The sequence below is a fragment of the Pipistrellus hanaki genome (assembly GCF_964339955.1).
Source record: "Pipistrellus hanaki genome assembly, chromosome: 16".
Taxonomy (NCBI): domain Eukaryota; kingdom Metazoa; phylum Chordata; class Mammalia; order Chiroptera; family Vespertilionidae; genus Pipistrellus; species Pipistrellus hanaki.
The window spans coordinates 41,569,886-41,595,806 of record NC_140518.1 but is presented as its reverse complement, the minus strand read 5'-3'; the positions used below and the strand labels follow the sequence as shown (position 1 = coordinate 41,595,806).

Below are 25,921 nucleotides of genomic sequence, written 5' to 3'. Positions count from 1 at the left end.
GGCTCCCTTGAATGCCATTTGTTTTCATCAGGCTCCTCCTTCTGACCTAAGCCCGCGGGCCTTTCTGCAGCCCGCCACTTCAAGGTCAGTCTCTCAGTGGCTTTGTGTCTGCCCCTCCTCACTCAATCCCATCTCCTCTCTTGTCTTGTTCCCCAACCCACTCTCTTGTACTCAGCCTCTGTTCTATGTTCATTTCCAGCTTGCTCTCTGGAGATTCACAAACAGAATATGTTGCCTGAGTGTCATGAATTACATAACAGAATGCTGCCCTGTGATGGCTCTTCTTGACCCCCTTCCTCTCTCTGTCCTTGCCGCCCCCCAAGGAGCGTTCAGGGGGATCAGACCCAGGGGCAGGGGAAGGACATCGACTGCAGAGAACTGGGCTGTGTTAAACCACAATGCCCTGTTTGGCACCCCCTACCCCCCCCCCCCCGAAATGTTCAACAGCCTTGGGGCTCACACCTTCTAGGGCTCAGCACACTCGATGGCTCTCCCTCTACACTGGAGCACACAGGGCTCAGAGTTTGTGGAACACACATCCCCCACTAAGGATAATGTTGGCTGGTGTCTCCCCTAATTTCATATGCTTCTTGCCTTTCCAAATGGACTGAGTTATACCTTATCTATTATCTATCTATCTATCTATCTATCTATCTATCTATCTATCTATCTATCTATTTTTGGTATCCTCCCATGATGCCCAGCACAAGCTGAACAATGGTGATATTCACATTCACGGGATTGCTGGAGTGTGCTTTGTGCTAAAAACAGTCTGAATCATTGGATAACAAAGCGAAGATGAGGTTGGAGAACAGTTTAGTGAGACTGGTTTCTAAGGATGCTTAGTGTCCAGGAGAGGACGGGATGGCCCTCCCTTTGGGATGCTTTCCCCATAGATGATGCTCTGCTCTGTGTCTCACCTAGACTTACATGGCCAAAGCTTTGCTCACTTTTCAGACAAACTGAAGGTAGAGATCCCTCTCATCACGTACCCTTAGAGCAGTGGTTCTCAAGCTTCCTAATGCCGTGACCCTTTAGTACAGTTCCTCATGTTGTGGTGACGCCCAACCATAAAATTATTTTCGTTGCTACTTCATAATTGTAATGTTGCTACTGTTATGAACCATAATGTAAGTATCTGTGTTTTCCGATGGTCTTAGGCTCTATAGCAGTGGCTCTCAACCTGTGGGTCTCGACCATTCGAAAACACAGATATTTACATTATGATTCATAACAGTAGCAACATTACAGTTATGAAATAGCAACGAAAATAATGTTATGATTGGGGTCACCACAATAAGAGGAACTGTACTAAAGGGTCACGGCATTAGGATGGTTGAGAGCCTCTGCCTTAGAGGAATCAGTGGGTCAGGATTAAGTAAAAGTTGTAAAGGATTCGGTTAAATGGCCTTAGTGACCCCTGGCTGTGGGCCAACTCATCTCTTCCTGTTTGCTAGGCCTGGCATGACAGAAGACATTGCTGACTTTCTTTAACCAACATGCCAGGTCTTCCCATGTAATGAGTGTGTCCTCCAGAATGTTCCTCCTGGGACATTCACTTATTTCAGCAATGCCGCCATTGCTCAACAATGGAAGAATCTAGAAACTTAAAATAATCTTTAAGGTGAGCTTATTTCATTAAAGGGGGGAAAAATCTTTTTTCTCCCAGCCTGACTTCAAAGGAAATAGTATGTTAAAGTGTTTATCAATAAAAGCAACCACGTTAAAATTCAGAGTGTGTAGACTAAGGAAGACAGTTATTTGGGTCTGCATCCTTATTTTGTTTGCTTGCTATGAGAAAACACGGTGCTTTAGATGCTACAACTCTCTGCACAGCAAATTTTCATATACAGGAGAGCTTACTGAAGTTACCGCGGTGAAATGCACTTAAAGCATCTAAACGTGGTAACTGCATGTATTATCTTGCCTTCTCTAAAATTGGTTTTAAATTCAATTTATTTTGCAATCAATACACATGATTTATGCACATAAATATTTAATCTCTTCTACATGCATTTGTTTTATTTTTTCCACTCTAAATTTATTTACATGCCACCCTGTTATAAAAACACTGAGACAGCAAGGCGGTGTGTTATTACAGTTTTTTAAAAAAAGGAATCTATATAAGGACCAGTCTTGAGTAGAGGTTGCTGACTAACAGTTCCCTAATGGGTCCTTTGCTTGGCTCTGTGTCACAGAGCCTGGAGTGGCAAGTGCCTAAGTGAAGAACATTGGCCTTGCACTTGTCTTGTGTGGGCCTCTCTTGCTAGGAGTAGGGAGGGGTTAATCTAGTCTGTCTTCAGAATATTTTGTCCTTGTGGATACTCTAGGGGAAATGACCATTTTTACAGAAGAGCACACATATGATTTTTATGTTAATTTTATTTTTTTTAAGACTTTATATGAGCTGCTTACTAGCCTTTCTGTGGTTCTAGGTCAAATAGGAAATTTAGACAGTTGGATATATATTTGGCTCCTTCATTTTACAGATGATGATAGGAAGACTCAAAAGGTGAAGTAAGAAAACCGTCTGTTGTTGCAAACCTCCTCAGAGGAAGCAGATTCCATATGTGAAGTTTACAAGGTCAATGAACTCTAAGACTGTCCTAGTTGGTTTGGCTCAGTGGATAGAGCATTAGTCTATGGACTGAAGGGTCCAGGGCTTGATTCTGGTCAAGGGCACATGACCAAATTTTGGGCTTGACTCCCAGTGGGGATGGGCAGGAGGCAGCTGTCAATGATTCTCATTATTGATGATTCTCTCTCTCTCCCTTTCCCTTCATCTCTGAAATCAATGAAAATGTATTTAAAATAAAAAATAAGCAAGCTCCAGGACCAAATCCCTGAGGTTTTCCATGGAGGAGGGAGCAGAGCTCTCTGTGTTGAGGCCTCTGAGCTGGCCAGGGTGGCGTGGATAAGGGGTCCCTTGCTTGGACCGCTGCTCTGCTCCTAGTCCCTCCCAAAGCCAGGCCCGTACCTTGTAGTCCATCTGCTCTGAGCAGTTGAACACGTAGACCATGATGCCCAGCGCGCGGCCCAGGTCCTTGGTGGTCTCTGTCTTGCCTGTGCCTGCAGGTCCTGCTGGAGCCCCACTCATGGTCAGGTGCAGAGACTGGGTGAGGGTGATGTAGCACCTGTGGACACAGGGGCATGGGTGATTGCCAGGGCCACGGGTGCCGATGAGTAGCTCTGGCCTGGCCAGGTCCTAGTGAGAGAAGGCTGGGAGCCCAGGGGAGGCCTGGCAGCTTCGAAAGAAAACCTTAGAGTCCACTGGATCTGCTCCCCACAGCACTGTGGAGCGAACTCTCTAAAGAACCACCTGATCATATTGTGGGCCCCCCCACCCCCTTGAAGGGCATTAGTGGTTCCCCTCCACAGGCCCTTCCTGACCTCGCCCTGCCTACTTCTCCAGCTCATTTCTCAGAGCTCCCCTCTTCCCAGCCCAGTGCTCTAAGTCTGTTCATGTATGTTTATTTCACTCGCCCAGTGCTATGGTCTGAACACTTGCCTTCCCCCTTCCCCCCAAACTCGTAAGTTGAAATCCTAACCCCTGAAGATGACAGTATTAGGAAGTGGGGCCTTTGGGAGGTGATCAGGTCAGGAAGCTGGAGCCTTCATGAATGGGATTCGTGCCTCCATAAGAGGCTGCAGAGGGACCCCTGTCGCTGCCACCTCATGAGGACTCAGCGAGAAACAGCCATCTATACGGCAGAAAGGGGACCCTCATACAAACGTGACCACACTGGTGCCTTGATACTGGAATTCCCAGACTCCAGAACCAAATGGCTGTTGTTTATAAGCTCCCTAGCTGTGGTGTTTTGCTCTAGCAGCCTAGATGGGTGAAGATACCCAGACATACCAGGGCTGAGTTTGTCCCTCTCTCTTTCCCATCAGCCCAGGAGCCTTCCAGTCTACCTGGATCGCGTTCCTCTTCAATCTTTGCCCAGCTGATGGCTACGAACCCCTCAGGACTCATATTTGTCTTTACGTCTCCCACTGAACATCCCCAGACCTCTCAACATGGGGCAGTGAGCATATGTGAGTTCCCCCTCAGCAGAGTCCCCACTCCACTTACAACCGTGACATGTATTTAACACACGTCTTTCATGCAGATTCTAATAAGATACTTATAGGTGGGGTTGCGTCTTATTATGTTATCTCCAGAGAGTAGCACATAAAGGCCCTTATGATTATTATAAATAAATAAAAAAATTTATAAATGAATGGTTCAATCATTCAGTTTGTTTGATCCCCCTGTGACTATTTTTACTAATGACAATAAACTCAGCTTCAAGTTTGTTTTTGACACATTAAAAAAAAAAAAAAAAAAAAGACGTCACCCTGGCCAGTATGGCTCTCAGTTGGTTGGAATGTCTTCTCCTATACCAAAAGGTGGTGGGTTTGATCACAATCAGGATGCATGCAGGAGGAAACTGATTGTTTCTCTCTCACATCGATATTTCTCTCTCACTCTCTCTAAAAAAAATTAAAAAATAAATGAAATAAATAAATAATACATATTTCCATTTAGATGGAAATGTGCTTTTGGATAATAGACACATGAAAAGATGCTCAAAATCACTGCTCATTAAAAATGTAAATTAAATCCACAATGAGATACCACAGCACACCCACCAGGATGGCTATAACAAAAAAGGCAGACAAGACCAAATATTACCAAGAATGTGCAAACATTGGAAACCTCATAAATTGCTGGTGGGAATGTGAAATGGTACAACTACTCCAGAAAACAGTTTGGCAGCTTTTTAAAAAGTGAAAATTATCATATTGTCCTAGGAATTTACCCAAGGGAAATAAGAATGTATGTGCATGCAGACAAACTTGGATAGGAATGTTCATAGCAGTATTTATAACACTAAGAAACTGAAAACAACCCAAATGTCTACCAATAGTGAATGAATAAACAAAATGTGACATAGCCAGGCAGTGAATATAAAAAAGCGAGGCACTGATACATGTGGCAACAAGGATGAGCTTTAAAGATATTATGCTAAGTGAAAGAAGTCAGATGCCAAAGGTTCCATGTTACGTCATTTCATTTATGAAGTGTCCAGAAAGGATAAGAGACAGACATTAGGTCAGCAGCTGCCTGGGAGGGGGTGAGAGTGTGGACTGACTTCGAATAGGGGGAGGGGTGTCCTAAACTAGGCTATGATAATGGTGGTACAACCCATGAATTTACTAAAAGTCATTGAATTGTACACTTGTAATAGATCAACATTAAGGCATGTATATTACACCTCAAAAAGAGCTGTTTCAAATGTGCCATTGGCTCAACTTTTTATACCTAGAAAATCAATCCCCCGGCTCCCAGCCTGCAGGTTGGACAGGGAGGAGCCATCTGAGGGGGCCTCTGACATGAGTTCTGTTTCTGAATCTGAGATCTAGAGTTAACCCCATCCATGCAGAGGGTGACTGGGTCTCCACCAAAATGGTTTTGAAAAGACTTGAAGTGAATTCCTGATCTCCTTTAATTAAGGGCAAAATTCCCATGTTTGCTTCAGCCTTTGAGAGTGAATCCAGAAAGACAGGTTCCCTAGGCAGAGAGGGGAGGGGTGCTGACTTTTTCTACCTGGAGCTTTCCCGTGCGATGGAATGTGTTGGCTCAGCTGATTGGGGCATGAGCTACACGTAACTCCTGATTACTTGGGCTCACACAGCTGCCTCACTTTCCCCGGTGGACTCGCTCAGTCAGGCGGGCCCCAAGGCCAGGTGAGTCAGGTCCAGGTGAAAAGCTGCGTCTCATCTCCCTGGCTCTGTCACTGTAACCAGCTGGCAGTGCTTCCCTCCTCTCAAGCATTGAGAGTGAGACCTTCACAAAGTCCGGTGTGTAGCCTTAACCTTACCTGCCCTCCTGAGCCGAGTTCTGGCTCCAGATTGGCTCCTCTTCCAGCCTCAGGCTTCTTCTAGAACTACTGGGGGCCTGCCACAGCTCTGCACCTCCTAGGAGGAGAGCCAGCTGCCTGGACTGGTAGAGGCTGGACCCCAGGCAACTTTCCTGACTTCTTTCTCCCTTCTTTCTGTCCCAAGGCTGCCCCCTCCTCCACCAGAGGGCAACCCTAGCCTTCTGTTGTCCCTGGAACTGGGGGCTTCCCAGGAACCTGGGAGTCCAGGAGCACAGGGTTTCTCAAAAATAGAATTCTCACCGAAAACTCAAGAGTCTCTTTAAAGAAATTCTCAGAACTGGGTGGAGATCTCCTTTGGTGCATCTACCAAGCTTCTGGCCATCTTCTGAGGAAGCACTTGGGAGAAAATGCTAAAATATGCGCCTTCCCCATAATCATCCAACTCCAGAGCGGAAGGGACTTCCCAGATCAATGAATCCAACCCCTTTATTTACAGACCAGAGGCTCGATGCACGAAATTCATGCTCAGCTCTCACAGCCCAGCTGCCCAGCGGCCCCACAGCCTCGCCCCCCTGCCCACTGGTGTTCCCGAAGGTTGTTCTGGAAGGTTGTTCCACCATCTGGCCTAATTAGCATATTAGCTCTTTATTATATAGGATAGTAGACTGAGGCTCAGGAAAAGAAAGTGGGCAGTTTAAGGGGTTGTAATAACTAAGGCAGGGCCATGAAATAGCTAAAGGGCTATGAGGAAAACCCAAGGAAGGAAACAGTATTTCCCTCTCCTGCATGTGGGTCAGCATTATGCTCAGGCTCTGAGCCAGCAGAATGTCCTGTTCTTGGGGACACACACTCCTGCTTCAAGGTTCCATCTGTGTTCTTGTTAGATTGTCCATTTCTCTCATCACCTAAGTCAACTGCTTCAGTATGTGCCTGCTTCCTAGTGTGGGGGAATCATGCTATGGTGGTTAGGACAAGGACTGCCATCAGACAGACTGGCCCAACTCTTGCCTCTACGACAAAGTGTTTGTGAAATCTGCCAAAGTCATTAAACCTTAGGGCCTTAAAAATGTGTGACTGAGGTCCATTACGCAGTATTTTCTCCGAACAAAGCAATTTGGATAAATTTGCTGCATCAAAAACAATCTCAATTGTGAGAATGGCAAGTAATCTTTTAAGATGAGCACTTATCTAACCAACTAACCTAACACGGGTCAATTCAGTTAGCTGTTTATTGGGAACACAGTCCCTTTGGTGCTGGTAGAGACCTCAGAGGTTTGGCTCCTTTTCATTTTTCAAAATTTATTATTTAACATATTTTCTTTTTTATTTATTTTATTTTTAAAAATATATTCTTATTGATTTCAGAGAGGAAGGGAAAGGGAGAGAGAGCGATAGAAATATCAATGATGAGAGATAATCATTGACTGGCTTGCCTCCTGTACACCTCACATTGGGGATCAACCCACACTGGGGATTGAGCCTGAAGTCCAGGCATGTGCCCTGACTGTGAATCAAACCATGACCTCCTGGTCCATAGGTCAATGGTCAACCACTGAGTTACACCAGTTGGGCTCTGTTTTATTGACTTTAGAGAGAGAGGAAAGGTGAGGGAGAAAGAGAGAAACTGATCGGCTGCCTCCTGCATACCCCTTACTGGGAATCAAACTGGTAACCTGGGCATGTGTCTTGAGCAGGAATCAAACTGGCAACCTCTGGGTACATGGATGACACTCAACCAACTGAGCCACACAGGGAGGGGAGGGTTTGGCTCTTTCCCCATGCCAGGCTCTCTCTCGTTAAAGCCTTCAAATACAAGCAGGTGCTCCTGTAGCCTTTCCTCCCAGTAAGGCATAACTTCTTATTTCAGAAGGCAGCTCCTTTCACACAGGGTCAGCGTTAATTGTTTGAAAAGACTTACTAGTATTGAGCTGAAGTCTTTTGTTTTCTTTGGACTTCTATAGGCTTTGCTTTTATCTGCCCCAACAGGCTCTTATGAGCATGAGATGAAAGAGATAAGAAAGGGAGAAAGCCGATTCACTCTCAAAGTATTATTTTTTAGGATAATAAAAATATAAAACTTAGCTTTTCCTTTTTTTTGGTATTCAATTGACAGATTAAAGAAAATATCAAAGATCTATATCCTGATTTCAGTTACGAATAGTTTGTGGCTATCCCAGAAATGTGGTCTGGCTAATCTTAGAGTTGGTGGAATCCTAATTGGCTTGTATCCATTTTCCATTGCTGTGTAAAAAACTACCACACACTAAGTGGCTTAAAAATTCTAAATAATTTTAATAATTGAAAACGATGAAGTGGACCCAGCAAAGTAAAATTTAAGAAAAGTGAATGCAAATTAGTCTTCCAGCACCTGCACATGTACAGAACCGGGGATCTGGGAAGGAGACCCCCAAATTTTCACAGGTTTTAAGCTCAGTGTGAGAAACAGCACTCGTAGAAGAATGTCATCAGCCTCCGCCAAATCTGTCCCTATTATAACATTTTAACTTTACAATTTTGAAAACTGTCTGTCTTCAGCATAAACGCCCCCAATTTTAGAATCTATTCCTTATGCCATACACTGGTTGGTAAATGTCTTTCTCAGAACGTGACACAAAGAACTGAGAGAAATGAGTGACATATGATCTCTGTAGCAAAAGTGATAACATATCTAGTAACGGAACTGCCTAGTAATGAACTTTGCTACATATGATGTTTACATCTCACATAAAATTAGAAATTTTAGAGGTGACTTAGGAAACTCAAGAGAATCAAGAGTGAAATTCTTATAAGCATTAATACAGGGTAGTAGAACAGAAGATACATTTACAAAAATTAATTTTTACACAAGTGTAAAGAAAGTTAAAACTACTAGTATAATGAAATTAAACAATGATTTCTTAGCTACAACACCAAAAGCACAGTCCATAAAAGAAAAAAACTGACCAAGTGGACTTAACCAAAATTTAAACTTTTGTACTTCAAAAGATATCATTAAGAAAATGAAAAGATTAGCAACAGACTGAGATAAGATATCTGCAAACATATATGCAATAGAATATATGCAAACAGAATATGCAAAGAACTCTTACAACAGACAAATTAAACAACAGGCAAAATATACATACAGAGAATATGCCAAAGAAGATATACAGATGGCCAATAAGCACAGAAAATGATACTCAATATCATTAGAAAAATACAAATTAAAACCAAATAGGATACTACTTCTCAGCCACTAGAATAGCCATAATTAATAAGACTGACAATAAGCTATGTTGTTAAGGATGCGGAGAAACAGGAACCCTCTTAAATTGCTAGTGGGGGTAACAAATGATCCAGCCACTTTGGAAAATTGTTTGACAGTTTCTTAGAAAGTTAAACGTAAAACTGCCACACCATCCAGCAATTCCCCTCTTAGGTATCCACCCAAGAGAAATGGAAACATATATATACCGAAATACACACAAATTTCACAGCAGCATTACTTATAATAGCCCCCAACTGGAAAGAGCTTAAGTGCTCATTAACTGGTGACTGGACAGACCAAATGGGTCATGTCTCTGAAATGGTACACTATTCAGAAATAAAGAGGAACCCACCACTGACACCTGCTCTACCATGGGTGCACCCAAAAATCGTTCTGCAAAATCAGAGAAGCCAGACACAAGAGATACATGTTGTATGGTTCCGTTTATAAGAAATGCTCAGAATAGGTGAGTTTATAGAGACAGAAATCCACTGGTTGCCTGTGACTGGGGTTGGGAATGAGGATTAACTATAAATGGACATGAGAGATCTTATCATTGTAAAACTGATTTATGGTGATAGTTACACCACTTGGTAAATTTACAAAAGTCATTGAATTGTATACTTGGAATGGATGATATTTTTGGTAAGTAAAATAAACCTCAATAAAGTTGTTTATATATATAATATATATATAATATATATATATTATATATATATATAATCTTAAGTAGCAACAAACATTTTTAAAAGATCTAGAGATAACAATAAGAAATGCTATATGAATATACTTATAAACTTTTCTGATACACATAATTGAAGTATAAATAAGTAGAAATAAGTCACATTTTATAAAGATGGCTATTCATTCAAAAGTAACTTGAAGGCATTAAAGATTAACAAATTAAAACCCTAATCATTTATATTTTGGAACTGGACAAAATGATTAAAGTTCATTTGAAAGAGGAAACAGAAAAACTAAACAAAAATAGTCAATCAAGACATATGATGTAGATTAAGCATGTCAAACTCGTGGCCTGTGGGCCGCATGCCTTGTTTATTTGGCACATGTTAGCCTTTGAGTTTGACATGCTTGATGTAGATCTTTACTATAAAAAAATTAGCATTCATGAAAAGTTACAAGCCTTAGGTAATATGGCTGATAAATTAACATACTGATGATTGATAGATAAATTAACATACTGATGAAACAAAAGAGCTATTTTGAGGTAGTTTCATAGACTCAGAACTTTCATTATGGTAGAACAAACATCACAAAGTGGAAAGGAAAAGAGCCTATTACTCATTAAAAAATGTTAGACCTACTTAAAAACAAACCAAAAAATCAAACCATATGCTCCCTGAGATAGTTTCTGTGGGTTTTCCTTGCTCAGGATTCCACACTTTGGGAAGTCATCTCTGCTACACCACGAATTCTGATGGGGCTGTCAATCAAAGTATTTCCCATCCTCCCAGGGGTAGGCACAAGTTTGGGCAAAATACTGATCTCACTGGTCATCAGAGATGAGCACATGATTGAGACAGAACCAGTCAGAGTCCCTTCAAGAAATCTGATGTACAAAGCTGGGCAAGGGAGGGTCTGAACCCAAAGTCATTAGGTAGGCATGGAGACCATCTTTCCAGCCATACAAAGAAAATCTGTGGGAGAGGGAAGAAAGTAAATCCGTGATCAGAACATTCAAAACCTATCAAGGCCCGGGAGATGGTTATACTACAGCAAGCTGGACTCATTTCCCAGGAAGGTGAGACAAAAGGCCTCTTTCTGTTTAAGTTAGTTTGAACTTGACTTCTATCACTTGTAACTGTTTTTGTTTTGTTTTGTTGTTGTTTTAGATCCTCACCCAAGGATATGTTTTTTAATTGTTTTTGTGTGAGAGAGTAACATCGTTTGGTGCCTCCCACACATTCCTTGACCAGGAATAGAACCTGCATCCTAGGTATGTGCCCTGACCAGGAATGGAACCCAAATCCTTTTGGTGTCTGGGATGATGCTCCATCACACTGAGCCACCTGGCCAGAATGTAACTGAAAATGCTCACTTTACTTAATTGAGAAAAAATTCACCAAAGAATTAGAAGGGGTTAAAGGAAAAAGTAAAATAAAATAAACTATGGTAAAATAAGGTCACTATTAAACTGATCTTGAAATGGGTAGGGACTTTAAAGGTATAAAAAATAATAAAATGGGCAATGACAGTAACAAGTAATTCATATAAGAGGAAAATATAATAGCCAATAAATATATAAAAATGCTCAGGCCTGTGAGTAATTAAAGCCATCCAACTTCAAATGAGACATAAAATTAAAAATATTTTAACAATAATACTTAGTGCTGTCGAGAATTCTGTGAGATGAACACTCTCATAAACTAATGAGAGAGCAACATTTTTTTCAAGAATAACTTGAAAGTATGTGTCATCCAATTATCCTGCTTTTTGGAATCTTTCCTGGTGAATTAATGAAAAATGTAGTAAAAATTCGTATAAAAGTGAGTTCATACAGCCTTAATTTTAACAGTAAAAGCTTAGCTATAACTTAAATATCCCATAATGCTACATAAATTATAAGATACTTATAAGTAGAAGGTAATGCAGCTATTAGAATGTTTTAGAAGAATATTTAGAGAATAAGCACATGATATAGAGTTTTATAAAAAGAGCATCTGTGACATTTTATACACAGCATATGACTGCAATTACATTTTTTCAAAGTCTACATGTAGAAGCAATATTAACAATGGCTACCTCTGGGTGACTTGTTTTCTTTGTTTAAAGATTACTAAGTTTTTCCATAAAAATGTCAGATAAAAGCTTTTTTAAAAAGTGTATGACTTTTGCTAGTGCCATTGTCCAGGAAATCACCTTCAAAGACTCTTGCAACAATGACAACTCACCTACTTTGCAGTAGTTACTGAGAAATGAAGAGGTGCTCAACATTGGTTAAGAGGTTGATTAAAACATTAACACAGCCCAGGGCTGAAGGGGCGTTTGTGTGTGAAGGTGAGGGGGACAAAAGGGAGGACCATCCAAAGGTTAAGACACAACTTATGAGAATCGCTTTTGTTCAGCCTGAAAAAGCATTTCCATTTAGTTCAACTTAGCACCGTGCCAGGGCCCTGCGACAGCACTGAGCCAGTGTGCCTGTTTATACATTCAAGTCCCATCCAGGCGGTGGGAAATTCCAAAGAAGCAGGCATAGGCACTGTAATGCGGGTGCGCTTTTAATGAATGTGCAAAGGTTGTATGGATCAATTGTCCATTTGATTAATTCCTCTGGCAGGAGAGAATTAAATGTACTTAAGCTACACACCAGCAAAAGCTGGATGCTCTTTAAAATGTGATTTTCTGTATGAAGGCCAATTATTTTTTCTGAGCAAAACGTTTCTTGAGATAATAATGGAAATCATTGAGAAAATGGAATTTGCCATGTAAATATTCACAACAACCTACTTTGTCGGAAAGGCGTCTAGTGTGCAAAACAAGGTCAAGGTCTATATGGTACGTGCCGTTGTTTGCAGCAAATCTTCCTTTCAAGTTCTTATTTGCATTATTTCATAGAAAAGGTGATAAATTCCTGCTTTAGAAACAATTCATTGCCAAAGCCCTCACCTTTCCCTGTTTGAGGCATTTAGCATTATAGTTCTAGAGACTCCAAAAAGGGGTAATTATCTTCTTCAACTCCTTGGCAGACATGAAGCCCCCAGGAAAAGAAAGTCTTGTACTTTTTATCGCTTGGAGCGATGATGTCTGATATGTCAATGGAGAAGGCAATATTCTGATGATATGGCGAAGCGGGCACACCCGAAGGTCCCAGCAATCGTCTCACTGCATCCAGTCCAGGAGTATTCCGTGCATGCCTACTATGTGCCAAACATGGTGCCAGATCCTGGGTGTGGAGCAGTGAGCAATCAACCTCAATGTCATCACGGACAGATGCTGATTAAATTGCTCAGATAGAGGATAGCTTCATTGTTCTGTTCCAGGTGATGTTCTATTAGATCATGATTCAGGGCCGGCAAAAAATATCAGTCAGAGCATTCCTCCCTATTTAGGGGAGGTGTCCGAGTGACGATGCAGGTGAGAAAGCTTTGCCTTGAACCCTCGCTGAATGATTCCCGCCAAGGGATTGAGCCCAAATCAAACCCTGAAGATGCCAACCTCCCCTCCCCACGCTGCAACTGCTTTTTGCCGTGCCTGCTGCAGAGAAATCTGCATCTCCCTCTGAACAGATGATATCTGCCCGTAGCCTAAGCTGGGGCTAGGAGGAGGGTCGGTCCCCACCTAAGAGCAGAAGACAGTAATATCACTTCTCATGTGACCTCATTGCCCTGTGTCCTTCAGCAGCATAGATGTGGACAAACTCTTGCATAGGTGCCTCCTCTGAGTCAACCTCTCCTCCCTGATTCTGCCTATTCTTAAACTTCAATATTCAACCACCATTTGTTTATTTGAGCCATCTTAATTCAGCATCTACTGGATGCTGGTGACAGAGCAACAAACAAAACACAGAGGTTCCTGATCACAGAGCTCACATTCCAAAAGGGAATGCAGCCAACAAGCAAGCAAGGTCATTTCAGAATGTGGGCAAGGTCAGTAAGAAGCCAAGCAGAGTGAGCCATTAGGGTCATTGCCGTGTGTGTGTGTGTGTGTGTGTGTGTGTGTGTGTGTGTGTGTATGAATTGCGCACATGGGTGTATCTGTTAAAAAGAAGTCTCCTCAGAACTGAGAGTAGAACTAAAGGGTGAGAAGGTGACAGTGGAAGAGAAGGACATTCTAGGCAGAAGGCTCTTGTGCAAAAGGCTCTCAGTTGGAATGAACTTAAAGGGATCAAGGAACAGACAGGAGGTCAGAGTGGCCAGAGTGCCAGGCCTCAGGGCAGTTGGTAGGAATTACTAGGCCCCAGGAGGAATTCAGGTTTTAGTCTAAGTGTAGTGGGAAGTGGTGAGAGAGAGTGATGTAACTTCTACAGGGTTTCTCAGGAAGGAGGAAGTGGGGAGTGGTCTGGGTGGGATTCTGGGTGGAAGGTTTTTCCAGAATAGCAGAGAAAATGAATTTAAAAAGTGAAAAGCATGGGGGGAGGTATATCATGAGGTCTTATTTGTCGATGATGTTTAGAATTTTCAACTACTCTGCATTTCCCACATCCTATTCATTCCATGAGCATAGTGATTACAACTTAAGTAAACACTGTTGGGAAAGATATCTGAGAATTTAACCAGGATACATGCAATAACACTTAAAACAGGCAGAGAGAAAATTAAGTAGAAGACAGCACAGATTCCATTTGGCCATTTTTATCCTTCAAAATTTACGATGGTCTCTTCATTACCATTACCTACAAGTCACCTGTTTGGGGTGAGCCAGTCATTCAGATATACAACTCCTTTTGGCGAAGAAGAGATTCAGTGTTCTATGGAATTATAAGGGAAAAGGGCACTAGCTCTTAGAATTTGCAGAAATCTCAACAGAATTAAAATATCATTTCTCACAGGGACCATGGCTTTATTCCCCCATCCTTTCCTTTTCCCATGTTCTGCAGTCGAATAAATCCCCCAAAATTACAGTTTCATCGTTTTACTCCTCTGATGAAAAATTTTCAACAGTTTATCAGTATAAAAATGTCTTCTTCCTACTTTATAGTCTGACTATTACCCATTTTCCCCAGCCTTTTAAACAGCTTCCTCTCCCAAAATCAAGAATCTACCTCCTCTTCCAGGAGCATGTCTGGAGTGTTCCCATTTCCATGACTCTGCCCGGAGAATTTCATTTTCTGGAATTCTTATTGGTAGTTCTTTTGTGGATCCCAGACCACTTGAACCATTATTGAGTACTATAGATTCTTTCATTAGAAAAAGTGACACACACACAGATTTCTGTACAATTTTATGATACTCTAACAGCCATTCTACAACCTACTGAAACCCTATTGGAATCCTACACATCCTTCAGGGTCTGGACAGATCAGATAAGATCTCTTCCCTGAAGTGTTACCAGTCCTCCTCTTCCCACAGTGGGTGGGACCCAGTCTGTGCTCGGAGGGCTTACTCTGCTAAGTCCCTTGCTTGGAAACTTGTAGCATATGACTTTGAGCCCTCCTTTGTACTGTGGCCTTACACGTTTTCCCCTTGTGCTACTTAAATTATTATCTACATATGTCTTATTTCCCTTGCTAGAATTGGAGTTTAAGGGCAAGAAATGTTTTAGTCATTCCCAGTGACTAGCTCAGTGTCTGGCATGAATTCATAAATGAATTCATATAAATGACAGAGAATATGGTTCCCCCAAAAAACCATAAGCTCCTAACAGTAGGAACCATCGTGCTTTCATCTTTGTATTCCCAGAAAGGTGTTGAATAAATGTGTGGATTGATTGATTGATGAAAAGATAGTCAAAGGGATCATTTACTGAGCATTTACACACTCTAAGCTTCTTATAAGCATCGCTGTCTTTATCCTTACAAAACCTTGAGGTGTGAGTTACTACCTCCATTTCACAAATGAAGAAAGAAAAAAGTTTTTCATGGTCACACAGCTGATGAGGGCTAGAGCTGGTGTTAGAATGCAGGTGTATATGACTACCCAGTAATTCCTCAAAAAGTCATTCTCATTGGTCTGCTCTGTGGTTTGCTCTTTTGGTTTTCCTTTACCTCAGTTGTGTTAATCAAGCCCTCCCCCTACAACTCTGTGAACCCGGGTGACAGCAGCCTTGGTGCTGGATGGCCATTAGATGCCTGAGCTAGACAGCAGATTTCTGTCAGTGGCTGATGCCAGCACTCACCTGTCTGTCAAAGGTGTGATCACAAGGCGAGGCGTATTTCCCAGGTATTCATAGGAATATAGGAACTGGGCATCACAGATGTTGGCAAAGCAGTGTTTGGCCTCATCATCCCAACGATGCCGCAGCTGGGACAGCCAGAGAAAGGCCTGGGCACTGTCCACCTAAAGACAGAGTGGCAGAGCAGCTGGGTGAAAAGTGCTCAACAGCTAGCAGGTGACCCTTAGCCTCAGGACACACAGGTTCTGGATGACTTGGGTGTTGTCTTCTAGTTAAGAGCACAGCACACTATGCCCTCCACAGCTCAGAAGGCATGAGCTGCTCTGATTACACTGTTTCTATGGGGATTTTGAAAGGCCAGTGCAGACATCCTGATCCGTTCCCAGCTCTATGGCCAGTACAGTCTGGCCCTCTGTCTGTATGTGAGCCTCTTCCTGACTCCAATATTCGTGTGCCCAGAGAGAGGGGGTCTTCTGCATGTTTGGTACTCACCTTCTGAGCAATCATCTTGGCCACCACATCCCGGGCATGCACATCGATGGTGCATATGGTCATGACCTTCTGCCGGTCCCCCTTGGAGAGCTGGCCAATCAGCATGGTAATCAGTGCTTTGAGCTGGGCCACTTGCTTCTTGTAATAGTCTTTCATGGCACTCTCATAGCCTTCCTCCAGCCTGGCAAATGCCATGCCCACCTCTGTGGTCCACCAGATCTGCGTGCAGGTCAGGGCTACCTGTGGCAACAGGAGTCACTCAGTAAAGCCATTACCTGGACTGTCTCCAAAACCAGTCCACTCATCACCCATAAGGACTCAGAATGTGATTATGGGAGTGGCACAGCCCCTCCCTGCTCTCTCCACGAGCATGGATTAAGTGAGCCCTTGGTGAATCCTTGGTGATGTGATTACAACACAGTGGGGGCAAGTAAAAAGTATACCTTTTGGTTGAGAACAACCAAGGACTTATTCTAGTCATTGTCAGTGGCTTTCAGAAAACGCTACACTGATCATTCAGTTTTGCAGCATCCATCTTGTGCTTGGGAGGATAACAATATGTTGATTGAAATCTCAAACACATTCAGTCTTTGCTGTCATTGGAGTCCGAGTATTTCAGTTTAGTAAGCCATTGCTGATCATTTGTGGTGTATTTTTCTTGTATATAATACTTTCATTACATTTTTTTTATTTCTTAAAGATAACAGTGTTGAAAGCCTACTCTTGAAGGTCAAAATTCAACATGATAATATGATTACCATTTCTCATTTTGCTTTACTGGTTCCTCCCTGCCTACCCAGCCTCTGAGTGCTGCTCATGGGTTTGCTCTCTACTCTCATTTCAGTCTACATATCTTCCAAGAGCAGCCTTACCCACTCCTATGACTGCCATTACCAGCAAACACTTACAATACCAAATATACCACCAGTAGTATTATGCTACCAACAGGGGGAAGGAGGAGGGGTATATTTAATCCAGAGTCATTAAAAAATTCTCATTAGTTTTCCCATCTCTCTATTACCCTCCTGAGAACCAACCCACTAAAGGATGCAGACATGACTTAGGATCAAGTCAGACTCCCTAACATGACTCCCGAACTAGCTTTGTTTCCTCTCCAGAATTATCCTGCTGCCTATTGTTCCTCCACTGCTTACTCTTGCTTCAACCACACCCAGTTCCTCCTAATTCCTTAGATACTCCCCTTGCTACTACTGAGACTTTACATAGGCTTCCCCTAATTATTGGTGGCCTTTCCCCTCCATCATTACCTTATAAACTCCTATTTCAAACCTCGGCTTGGACAGCATATTCTCAGGGAGGTGGTCCCCAGTCCCCACTGCCTAGTGCTATGCTCGCAAGTCCCTGAGCCCCTTTGGTCACCACTCCAGGCCAATCTGTAAGAAATGCAGTCTGTGAACCCCAGCAGGGCAGGTTTAGGGTCCTGGTCCCTTCTGGTGTCTCTCAGACTCAGGAGCAAGCTTGGCACAAAGCGGTCTAGGTCAACCAGTCGACCTGTTTACATTTTGTCCCTACTGCAGCCAGTGAGGGTAAAAGCAACAACCCCTCCTTTCCCCAGGTTTTGGTTGAATTAGGTCATGGCTGACAATTGTCTTACTCCCTCTTGCTGATGCCTCACAGACCAGCTTCTCCTGACTGTGAAGCCAATAGTGAGTCTGACGTCTGGTCGCCCCTGAAGGGTGACCAAGGTCCCGGGAAAAAGAGCCCAGTGGAGCTGGGGCCCATGAAGGTCTGGTTAGGATGTACCTGAGCTGGATAGTCAAAGAGCCACTGCTCCCTGGGCTTCTCCTCATAGGCAGTCACACCATCAGTCATCTCATGCCTCACTGTGGCCTTCATGTGAGCGAGCACGTGGTTCAACCATGTTTCCACCTGAAAGAAGACCTCTGGCTTATCCCCTGGTTTCTGAGAAGATGTGATCAGTAATACATGTGTCCTTCCTCTTAGCCCAAGGGAAGGAATACAGTGCAGCCAATGCCTGAGTACAACCCCAATGGCTGCCATAGGCACAAGGAACGGTGCATTTGTATAATCCAGGTTATAGGTGAGCACCAGGCTCAACTAACTGCGGAGGGGGCGGGGGGCAATGTTCCCATTGAACACACAGGACAGAGTGGCAGGCTAAGGGGATTGGTTGGGGGGCGGACTGCCATCCAGGGTTCATAAAGGAAATCCTAATCTGGTTGCGCTAGTTGTAAGTCAGTCAGTGGATTCTCATGACTTTGTCCATGAATATGGAGATGGGAACCGGGATTATATTTTCCAACTAAATGCTTTCTCAGTCTACAAAAAGAGCACATTCTGAACCAAACCCTAGGGTTCCTCTCATAAAGCAGAATATCTGATTATTTTCAGTACTGGAATTGCTTTCCAAGATACATGTGGATGAAGGTGGAACTCTGCGAAAGGTATTTTCTCCAGCTGTTGCTGCTACTTGGGTCATTCAGGGTAATGAACGAAGAAGGGCTTTGATCTTAGTGGTAATTGTGAGGGATGGGAAAGAGGTTGAAGGAGGGAATTGTCCCATGCTCTATGTTTCTTTCTTTTTTTTTTTTTTTTTAAATATGTTATTGATTTTTTTTAGAAAACAGAAGAGGGAGGGAGAAAGAGATAGAAACATCTATGAAAGAGAAACATCAGTCAGCACTCTCCTGCACACCCCTACTAGAGATCAAGCCTGCAACCCTGGCATATGCTCTGACCAGGAATCGAAGTGGTGAGTTCCAGGTACATGGGATGAAGCTCAATCCACTGAGCCACACTGGCTGGGCTATGTTTCTTGAATTATAAACAGAGATCTGGAAGCAGAGTTCTTGGCTCTGCAAGGAGGGGATGACTCTGGGGTGCATTAGAACAGAGAAGTGATATCTCAGGAAAAGGGTTGATTTTAAGGGGTGTTTTCTCTGGGGGCAAATGTCCATGTTCCTGGTTCCCTAGAGGTGCTCCAGGGAATATCATGTCAAAGTCCCTGGTACTGCTAATCATTGTAAACCTTTTGTCATTGAATCAGGAGCTGTTTATGTGCATTTCCTTCCTCTCTGCGCAGGTCTTTGGTTAAAGCAGATCCATGAACACTGATACACATTCTTTCCAGAGAGAGGAAAATAGGCAGGAGAGGCTGCTCCAGTGTTGGATCAAGTCAATGGAAGTTGCAGGATGGATGGGCACAGAAAGCAGCTCTGGTCCAGGGTCAAAGGCTATGCTGAAGGTTAGTGCTGACTGTATCTGAAGGCATACACTTGAGAGAAAGGACCTTCATAGTACCTGCCCAGTGCAGCTGCAGGGCTCGCTGAAGGTCACGTACTCCTCCTCCTTGCTGTACATGCCGAGACTTATCTTGGTTGGCTTCTCATTGGCGTCCAGCTGGAACTGCATCCTGGCCATATTGTCAAAGAGTTTGGAAAGGTGGCGTTGAACCTATGAGGGGAAACCATGGCAATGGATTGGCGAAGGTGTTGGTTAGAGGTCCCTAAGCATGTGACAACTGTTAGGTACTGGGTACCAAATGCTTAGAAGGAGGCTTGTGGGAATGATGGCGATGTGATAATGGGAACCAATTAAAAGCATAGAAGAGGCCAAAAATAATATAATACTAGTTGGAATCATGTGTAAGCTACAAACCAGTGAAGCCACCAAAGTTTGATTCATTTCTGCATGATCTACTAAGGATGGGAATTGATTGGAGAAAAATATGATTACTTTATAAAACCTCTTCCTAAGAAAATACTACTGTGGGGCAGATCAGCCTGCAGAAAAATGCTAACACCCCTGAATCTGAAGTCTGTGGAAGAAGTCACCCAGTTGTTGGAAGTGCTTTGGTGAAGCAGACAAACATCTGGAGGGTCCAAAGCAAGGTCAGGCAAGCCAACAGAGAGCCTGGCTATGCCGGTGTCTCCTTAGCATGGTGTCTCATGATACAGAGGTCCTTCACTAGGGTGCCCCAGGCAGGCTCTCCAGAAGAAATGCCAAACAGAGCCACCCTGTGGTCCAGGGTGAGGGAAACAGCAGGCTACAGGAGAAACAACCAATAGAAAACTGTTCTCTGATTAAGATTTGTGAAGGATAAGGTCCTGCAGGCTGCAGGCACCCTAAGTGTAGTTTTTCATTTACAGAAATCAGCTCTCTAGCTTGTGAGATGAGATGAAAACGTTTGTGTATTTGTAGGCTGTGAAGGTGTTCAAGATTATGGTGACTTGGGACAAAGATCTTCATGGGATGAACCTTTGCTTAAATTCAAGAATAAATTACATCCAAGAATAAACAAACAACATAGGACCCATAGAAGTATCCTACAACTTAAAAGAAGGAGAAAATTGGATTCAAAATATAGAGTAAGGGTTTGTGTGTGTGTAGCTTTAATGAAGGAAACAGAAGTCATTATGAAAAAGGTCACCTTGCATTATTTTCAATTAAATGAAAGAAACACGAGCTCTATAAAATGAGGTGAAAGGTCAGATGAGATGCTAGAAGTAGACAAATAAAGTAAGGAAACCAACAAATGACAAGGCACAGTTTGTAACAACGTTAGCAATATTAAAGGACTAAGACAAGCAAATTGAACAGGGTGGGTAAACTTGAAAAATGACTGCAGAATGCCAAGGAAGAGGACTAAGATAAAAAATATGCATGAAAATATATTAATCTATGAAAATATGTATGAATGTATGAAGGTAATGCATAGAACACAGAGAAAACAGAATCTCAACTTACTGAAAGGAAAATTTTTTAAGACAATGAAAGTCTTGGTTTTCAGGTAGGAGAAAACATCCTTCCTTATGTGTTGAAAAAAAGATAATAAAATAAAGACACAAATTTTCTAAAATGAAAATGCAATTTAAATATCTATCTCAAAGATCCAGTTAGAAAGAAATCAGGCTACCTAGAATAAGGTGACCAGGTGGGACAGTCCCACTGAAAGCGGGATGTCTGGTCACCTTAACCTAGAAAGGTTAAGAAAATAGCAGCAGGCAGGCTCAGAGGACTTCCCTAAGCAGAAACAGCAGAGCTAAGCCTGCAGGAATGTGAGGGAAATTTGCTATGGCTCATGAATTCCAAACCCAATCACTGAACCACTCACATGTGAAAACTGAAGAGAGTCACAGACATAGAAGGAATCGGGAAGTACTCTATCATGCTTTGTCTCTCGGGGTGGGAGTTGTGGGGCGAGTGACGAGCAGGGAAAGCTTAGGCATGGGTGCCATCTTTTAGCTGTTGGAGAAGCCGGTGGTGATGCGAAGAGATCCAGCTGCTACAAGGGAACATGTGGCAAGTCTACCAAGATCACACACCATTTACCCTTTGACCCTGCAGCCTTACTTCTAGGAATTTACCTGGAAGGTAAACCTCCAAAATACAAGGCCCAAAGTTAGGCAATGCTGCATTATTTGTTATTGCAAAATATTATAAACAAGTTAGGGCCAGACTACATTGTATTAGTCCATGGAGTATGGTGCAGATGTAAAAAATAAAAAAATTAAAAAAAAAATAAAAAGCTTGTTATCTTTTGTGTAAGAAAGAAACGGGAAGAAGGAAATGAACAAATGTAACTGCCCACCTGCTTATCTTTGCAAATACAGACACAGGAAAGGCAAACCAACACTAATGGAACTGGCTGCCCACAGAGGGAAGGAGGTGGTGATGCATGGAGGGAACAGGGGAAGTCTGACTTTTCAAATTCTACATATTCAAGCAATCAAATAAACGAGGGTGGAAAACCTTGAAACTGAAAGTAAAGAGTCCAGCTATACTTCGAATGAGTAACAAAATCACATTGAAGGAGAAAGAGAGCTCAACCAAGTGATTTCTGAATAAAGTACTTGACTGTGTCTCCTCAGTCTAAAGAAAAATGAGAGAACTAAAAACATCTCTTTGGGAGGAAGGAGGTGTGCACAGAGCATGCAGTAGAAACAGTATCCCTCCCTCCAGTCATTCACCGTGAGACTCAGACTCTGTCATAGATAGCAGTGGCTCTCAGCATGTGGTCCCCAGACCAGCAGTGTCACTTGGGAAATCCTGAGAGTTGCAAATTCATACCTATTGAATCAGATCCTCTAGAACTGGCCTAGGAGTTTGAACGTTAACAAGCTTCCCAGGTGATTCTGAACCTGCTCAAGTTTGAAAAACACCGACTATCTCTCTGAATATCAACACTGCTTCAATTAGTTACTTTAATATTTAAAACTCTTGTATCACAGTAGGCTTCTTCTATTTTACATATACAAAATAGAAGCAAGTTTGTTTCAAAGAAGCAATGTGCAGAAACTATATGGCTAATAAGGGGCCAGAAGAGGTGGTGGGACCCAAAATTTGGGCATCTCATATGCACTCTTTCAACTAAACTACCAATGTCAACATGGTTTCCATCTCACCTCCCCATGGAGATTATCGGCTGTGGCTTCTTAAAATATTTTTATTGATTTTAAAAAGAGGGAAGGAGGGAGGAAGGGAAAGAGAGAGAAACATCAATGATGAGAGAGAATCATCAACTGACTGCCTCCAGCATGCCTCCTACCCAGGATCAAACCCACAACCCAGGCATGTGCCCTGACTGGGATTTGAACCAGTGACCTGGTTCATGGGTCTACACTCAACTATTGAGCCACACCTGCCGGGCTTAGCTCTGACTTTTGACTGCTATTGATTGGATCTCTCCTCAGAGGCATTGTTTTGCCATCTTCAAAGCTTCTCCAACTCTAAGGCAAGGAGAAAACCATTGGTGAGTTGGAGGGCATCCTGAGAAGCAGTGATGGTTGGGAAGGAAGAAGCTCTGCAGTTAGGAAGGGAGGAGGCATAGGGGAGATCCAAAATGCCCCTGCAGGGCTCCTTAGTCCTTTTGGGGGTTCTACAGGCATTCCCTTGGCTTACCTGCTGCGGGGCTGTGCTGTTGGAAAGGATATCCAGCAGATCAGAAGAGGAGATAAAGTAAAACCTGGGGAAGGCCAGCCTTTTGGTGTCCAGGTACTCTGCCAGGGCCTTCTCACACAGGTGCAATCTACGAGCACAAACACATCACTTCCTAACTCACTTTGCCTAGACCCGTGGTCGGCAAACTCGCAAGCTGCGGTTTGCCGCTTTGTTGACTAATGAATTTGTCGGCCACTGGCCTAGATCCATAGATCAGAAACATGCAACACATAGAACAGATGTGGAGATCAGCAGGGACATTTGCCGACGCCAAACTGATAACATTTCCAACAGGATAGACGCCTCTCATTATATCCCATATGACCCAAAGTGCAAGCAGAACAAGGCACACACACAGACACATGCTCGCTCCCTTGGGTGGTGAAATGAAGTGAGGACCTCAGGGACAAAGGGGAGGACAGGCCTCCTCCGTCCTCACATAGGGGCAGCAAGCAGCCCTCACCTGCTCTGAATGTCCTCCAGCCATTCATAAAGACCTGGCTTGTTGGTGGCTTCCACTACATTTGGAGTTTTCTGAGCTTCGTAAGCTAGCTCTTTAAAGTCAATGTCAATGCCCTCAAATCTTTCAGAATCCTGCAAATAAAAACACAGAGACAATTAACTCCCACTCCCCTCCATGCTAAGAAGCCCCTTTATATAGTGAGTCAGAGCAAAAACCTATTTCTAGGCTATCCCAAGACTGATAGAAATACCTTTAGCTTAAGGCTGGAGCTCACAAACATTTTGGTCTTAATATTCCTTTACACTGTAGAACAATTGTTGGAGTACAAAGAGTTGAACCTCTTTGTAAGTAGATAATTATATCTAACAATATATCCTCTACATTAGAAGCTATAAAATTTTCAAGTTGAAAAATTTTAAAAATGTTAATTCATTTAAAAAGTAACAATATTAATCTTAGTTAACATAATAACATGTATTTATCTAAATATTTTCCAGCCTAGCTTGTGTGGCTCAATGGTTGAGCATCAAAACATGAACCAAGAGATCCCCAGTTCAATTCCCAGCCAGGGCACATGTCCAGGTTATGGGCTCGATTCCCAGGGGTGGGGCATGCGGAAGGCCATCTCTCTCTCATTGATGTTTCCATCTTTCTCTCCCTTCCTCTCTGAAATCAATAAAAAAATATTACAAAAATAAAATGTGATTTTCCAAACAAAATAACTCAGAGAAAGAAGTAGCATTTACTTCTTCAAATCTCATTTGTGTCAGGTCTCACTCAGAAGTCGGCCAGATTCTCCCGTCTGCTTCTGCATTCAGTCTGTTGTGACAGCACAGGTTACACAGCTCCTGGAAAGCCCCTCTGCCTGCTCATGGAGGAATGAGCGGGGGGAAAAAGCCCACAAATATACTTTAGCTTTTTATTAAGGTAGGTTTTACCTTGAGGATCTCCTGAAAAGGTCTCAGCAACCCCTCAGGGGCCACCAAACCACACTTTGAGAGCTGCTGGCATTAAACACATAATTCCTAAGTCAGGTAGACAGTGAACCCTATGGTTTTTTCCTGGGTCCATGCAGAATTTCTGTACTATAACCAAGGTAAGCTTGTCCTCAGCAAATGTCATGTCAAAGTTAATTAGATACCATTGTTTCACCCAAACACCCATACCCTTATAGGGTTGCTGAAATGACTGAGACAATAACATATGATGTGCAAAGCACTTTATCCCAATACTTGGCACCTGCTTACAGCTGAGGTATTATTATTGCACACAAACGATCATAATGGTATGTACAATGTGTACTATTTTAATTAACGTCCTGCTGTAGGTATCAGTATTATTCCTAGTTTGCATATGAGAAAACCATGGAAGAGAGAAACTAAGGAAGTTGCCCAAGGTCCTGCAAGAGGAAGTGTGAGGACTCGAGCCCAAGCTGGTGGCCTGTCTGCTCCAGACCTCTGCATCCACACCTCTCTCTTAAGAAGGTGTAACAACAAGAGGGCAGGGCTGAGTAAATCATGGTTCTTCAATGAGATATTTCACTCCAATTAAAGATGACAAAGTATCAAGGTTATAGACATATTGGAAATATTCAGCATAAATGTTTGAATAAAAAGAGCTGGATAAAAAAATATAGTCATGCCAAGAACAATTATGTAAAATTATGTACATACATGAACAAAAGTTGGGAAATATTCATAACAGAATGTAATTAGTTACTAGTCAGAGTGTAAGATGATGACTGATTTTGTTGTTTTGAAATTGCCTCTGTTGTTGCATTGCTAATACAAAGAAAATTAATGTATGTTTACATATTTTAACACCAACCTGTGTGGAGAAGTTAATGATGCTAATTTTTTATTATGTGTAATTGCAAGTTTTCAGATGCTCCCTATAACGTCTACAGAAGTCTCCACCTGTGTCTTTACCTTCTGATGAGGCCTGCTCCTCCTCAATCACGGGCAAGGGAGGGAAAAAGTCTGGCTTGCTCAGTTTGGCTGAATTACAATGGCTCTAAGAGAATTGTTGCTTTTCTGTTGCTTTTCATCCCAAATGCACAACCTTTAATCTGCATTATTACATTACACATGCTTTTGTGGGATGAGTTGGAAAAATATCATGTTTTAATGAAATGTGCTT

General features: G+C 42.6%; 1 protein-coding gene across 1 annotated transcript in view; it reads right to left on the bottom strand.

Moving 5' to 3' along the window:
* DNAH9 (dynein axonemal heavy chain 9) overlaps window positions 1–25,921 on the bottom strand; it is a gene marked incomplete at its 5' end in the record, with an annotated part of 292,809 nt that overhangs the window by 191,812 nt on the left and 75,076 nt on the right. The window contains 7 exons of the mRNA XM_084863896.1: window positions 2,978–3,134; window positions 15,910–16,070; window positions 16,399–16,638; window positions 18,163–18,288; window positions 19,681–19,833; window positions 23,281–23,407; window positions 23,783–23,913. Of these exons, the coding sequence (XP_084720022.1) occupies window positions 2,978–3,134; window positions 15,910–16,070; window positions 16,399–16,638; window positions 18,163–18,288; window positions 19,681–19,833; window positions 23,281–23,407; window positions 23,783–23,913 (1,095 nt within the window). The remainder of the gene's footprint in view (window positions 1–2,977; window positions 3,135–15,909; window positions 16,071–16,398; window positions 16,639–18,162; window positions 18,289–19,680; window positions 19,834–23,280; window positions 23,408–23,782; window positions 23,914–25,921) is intronic.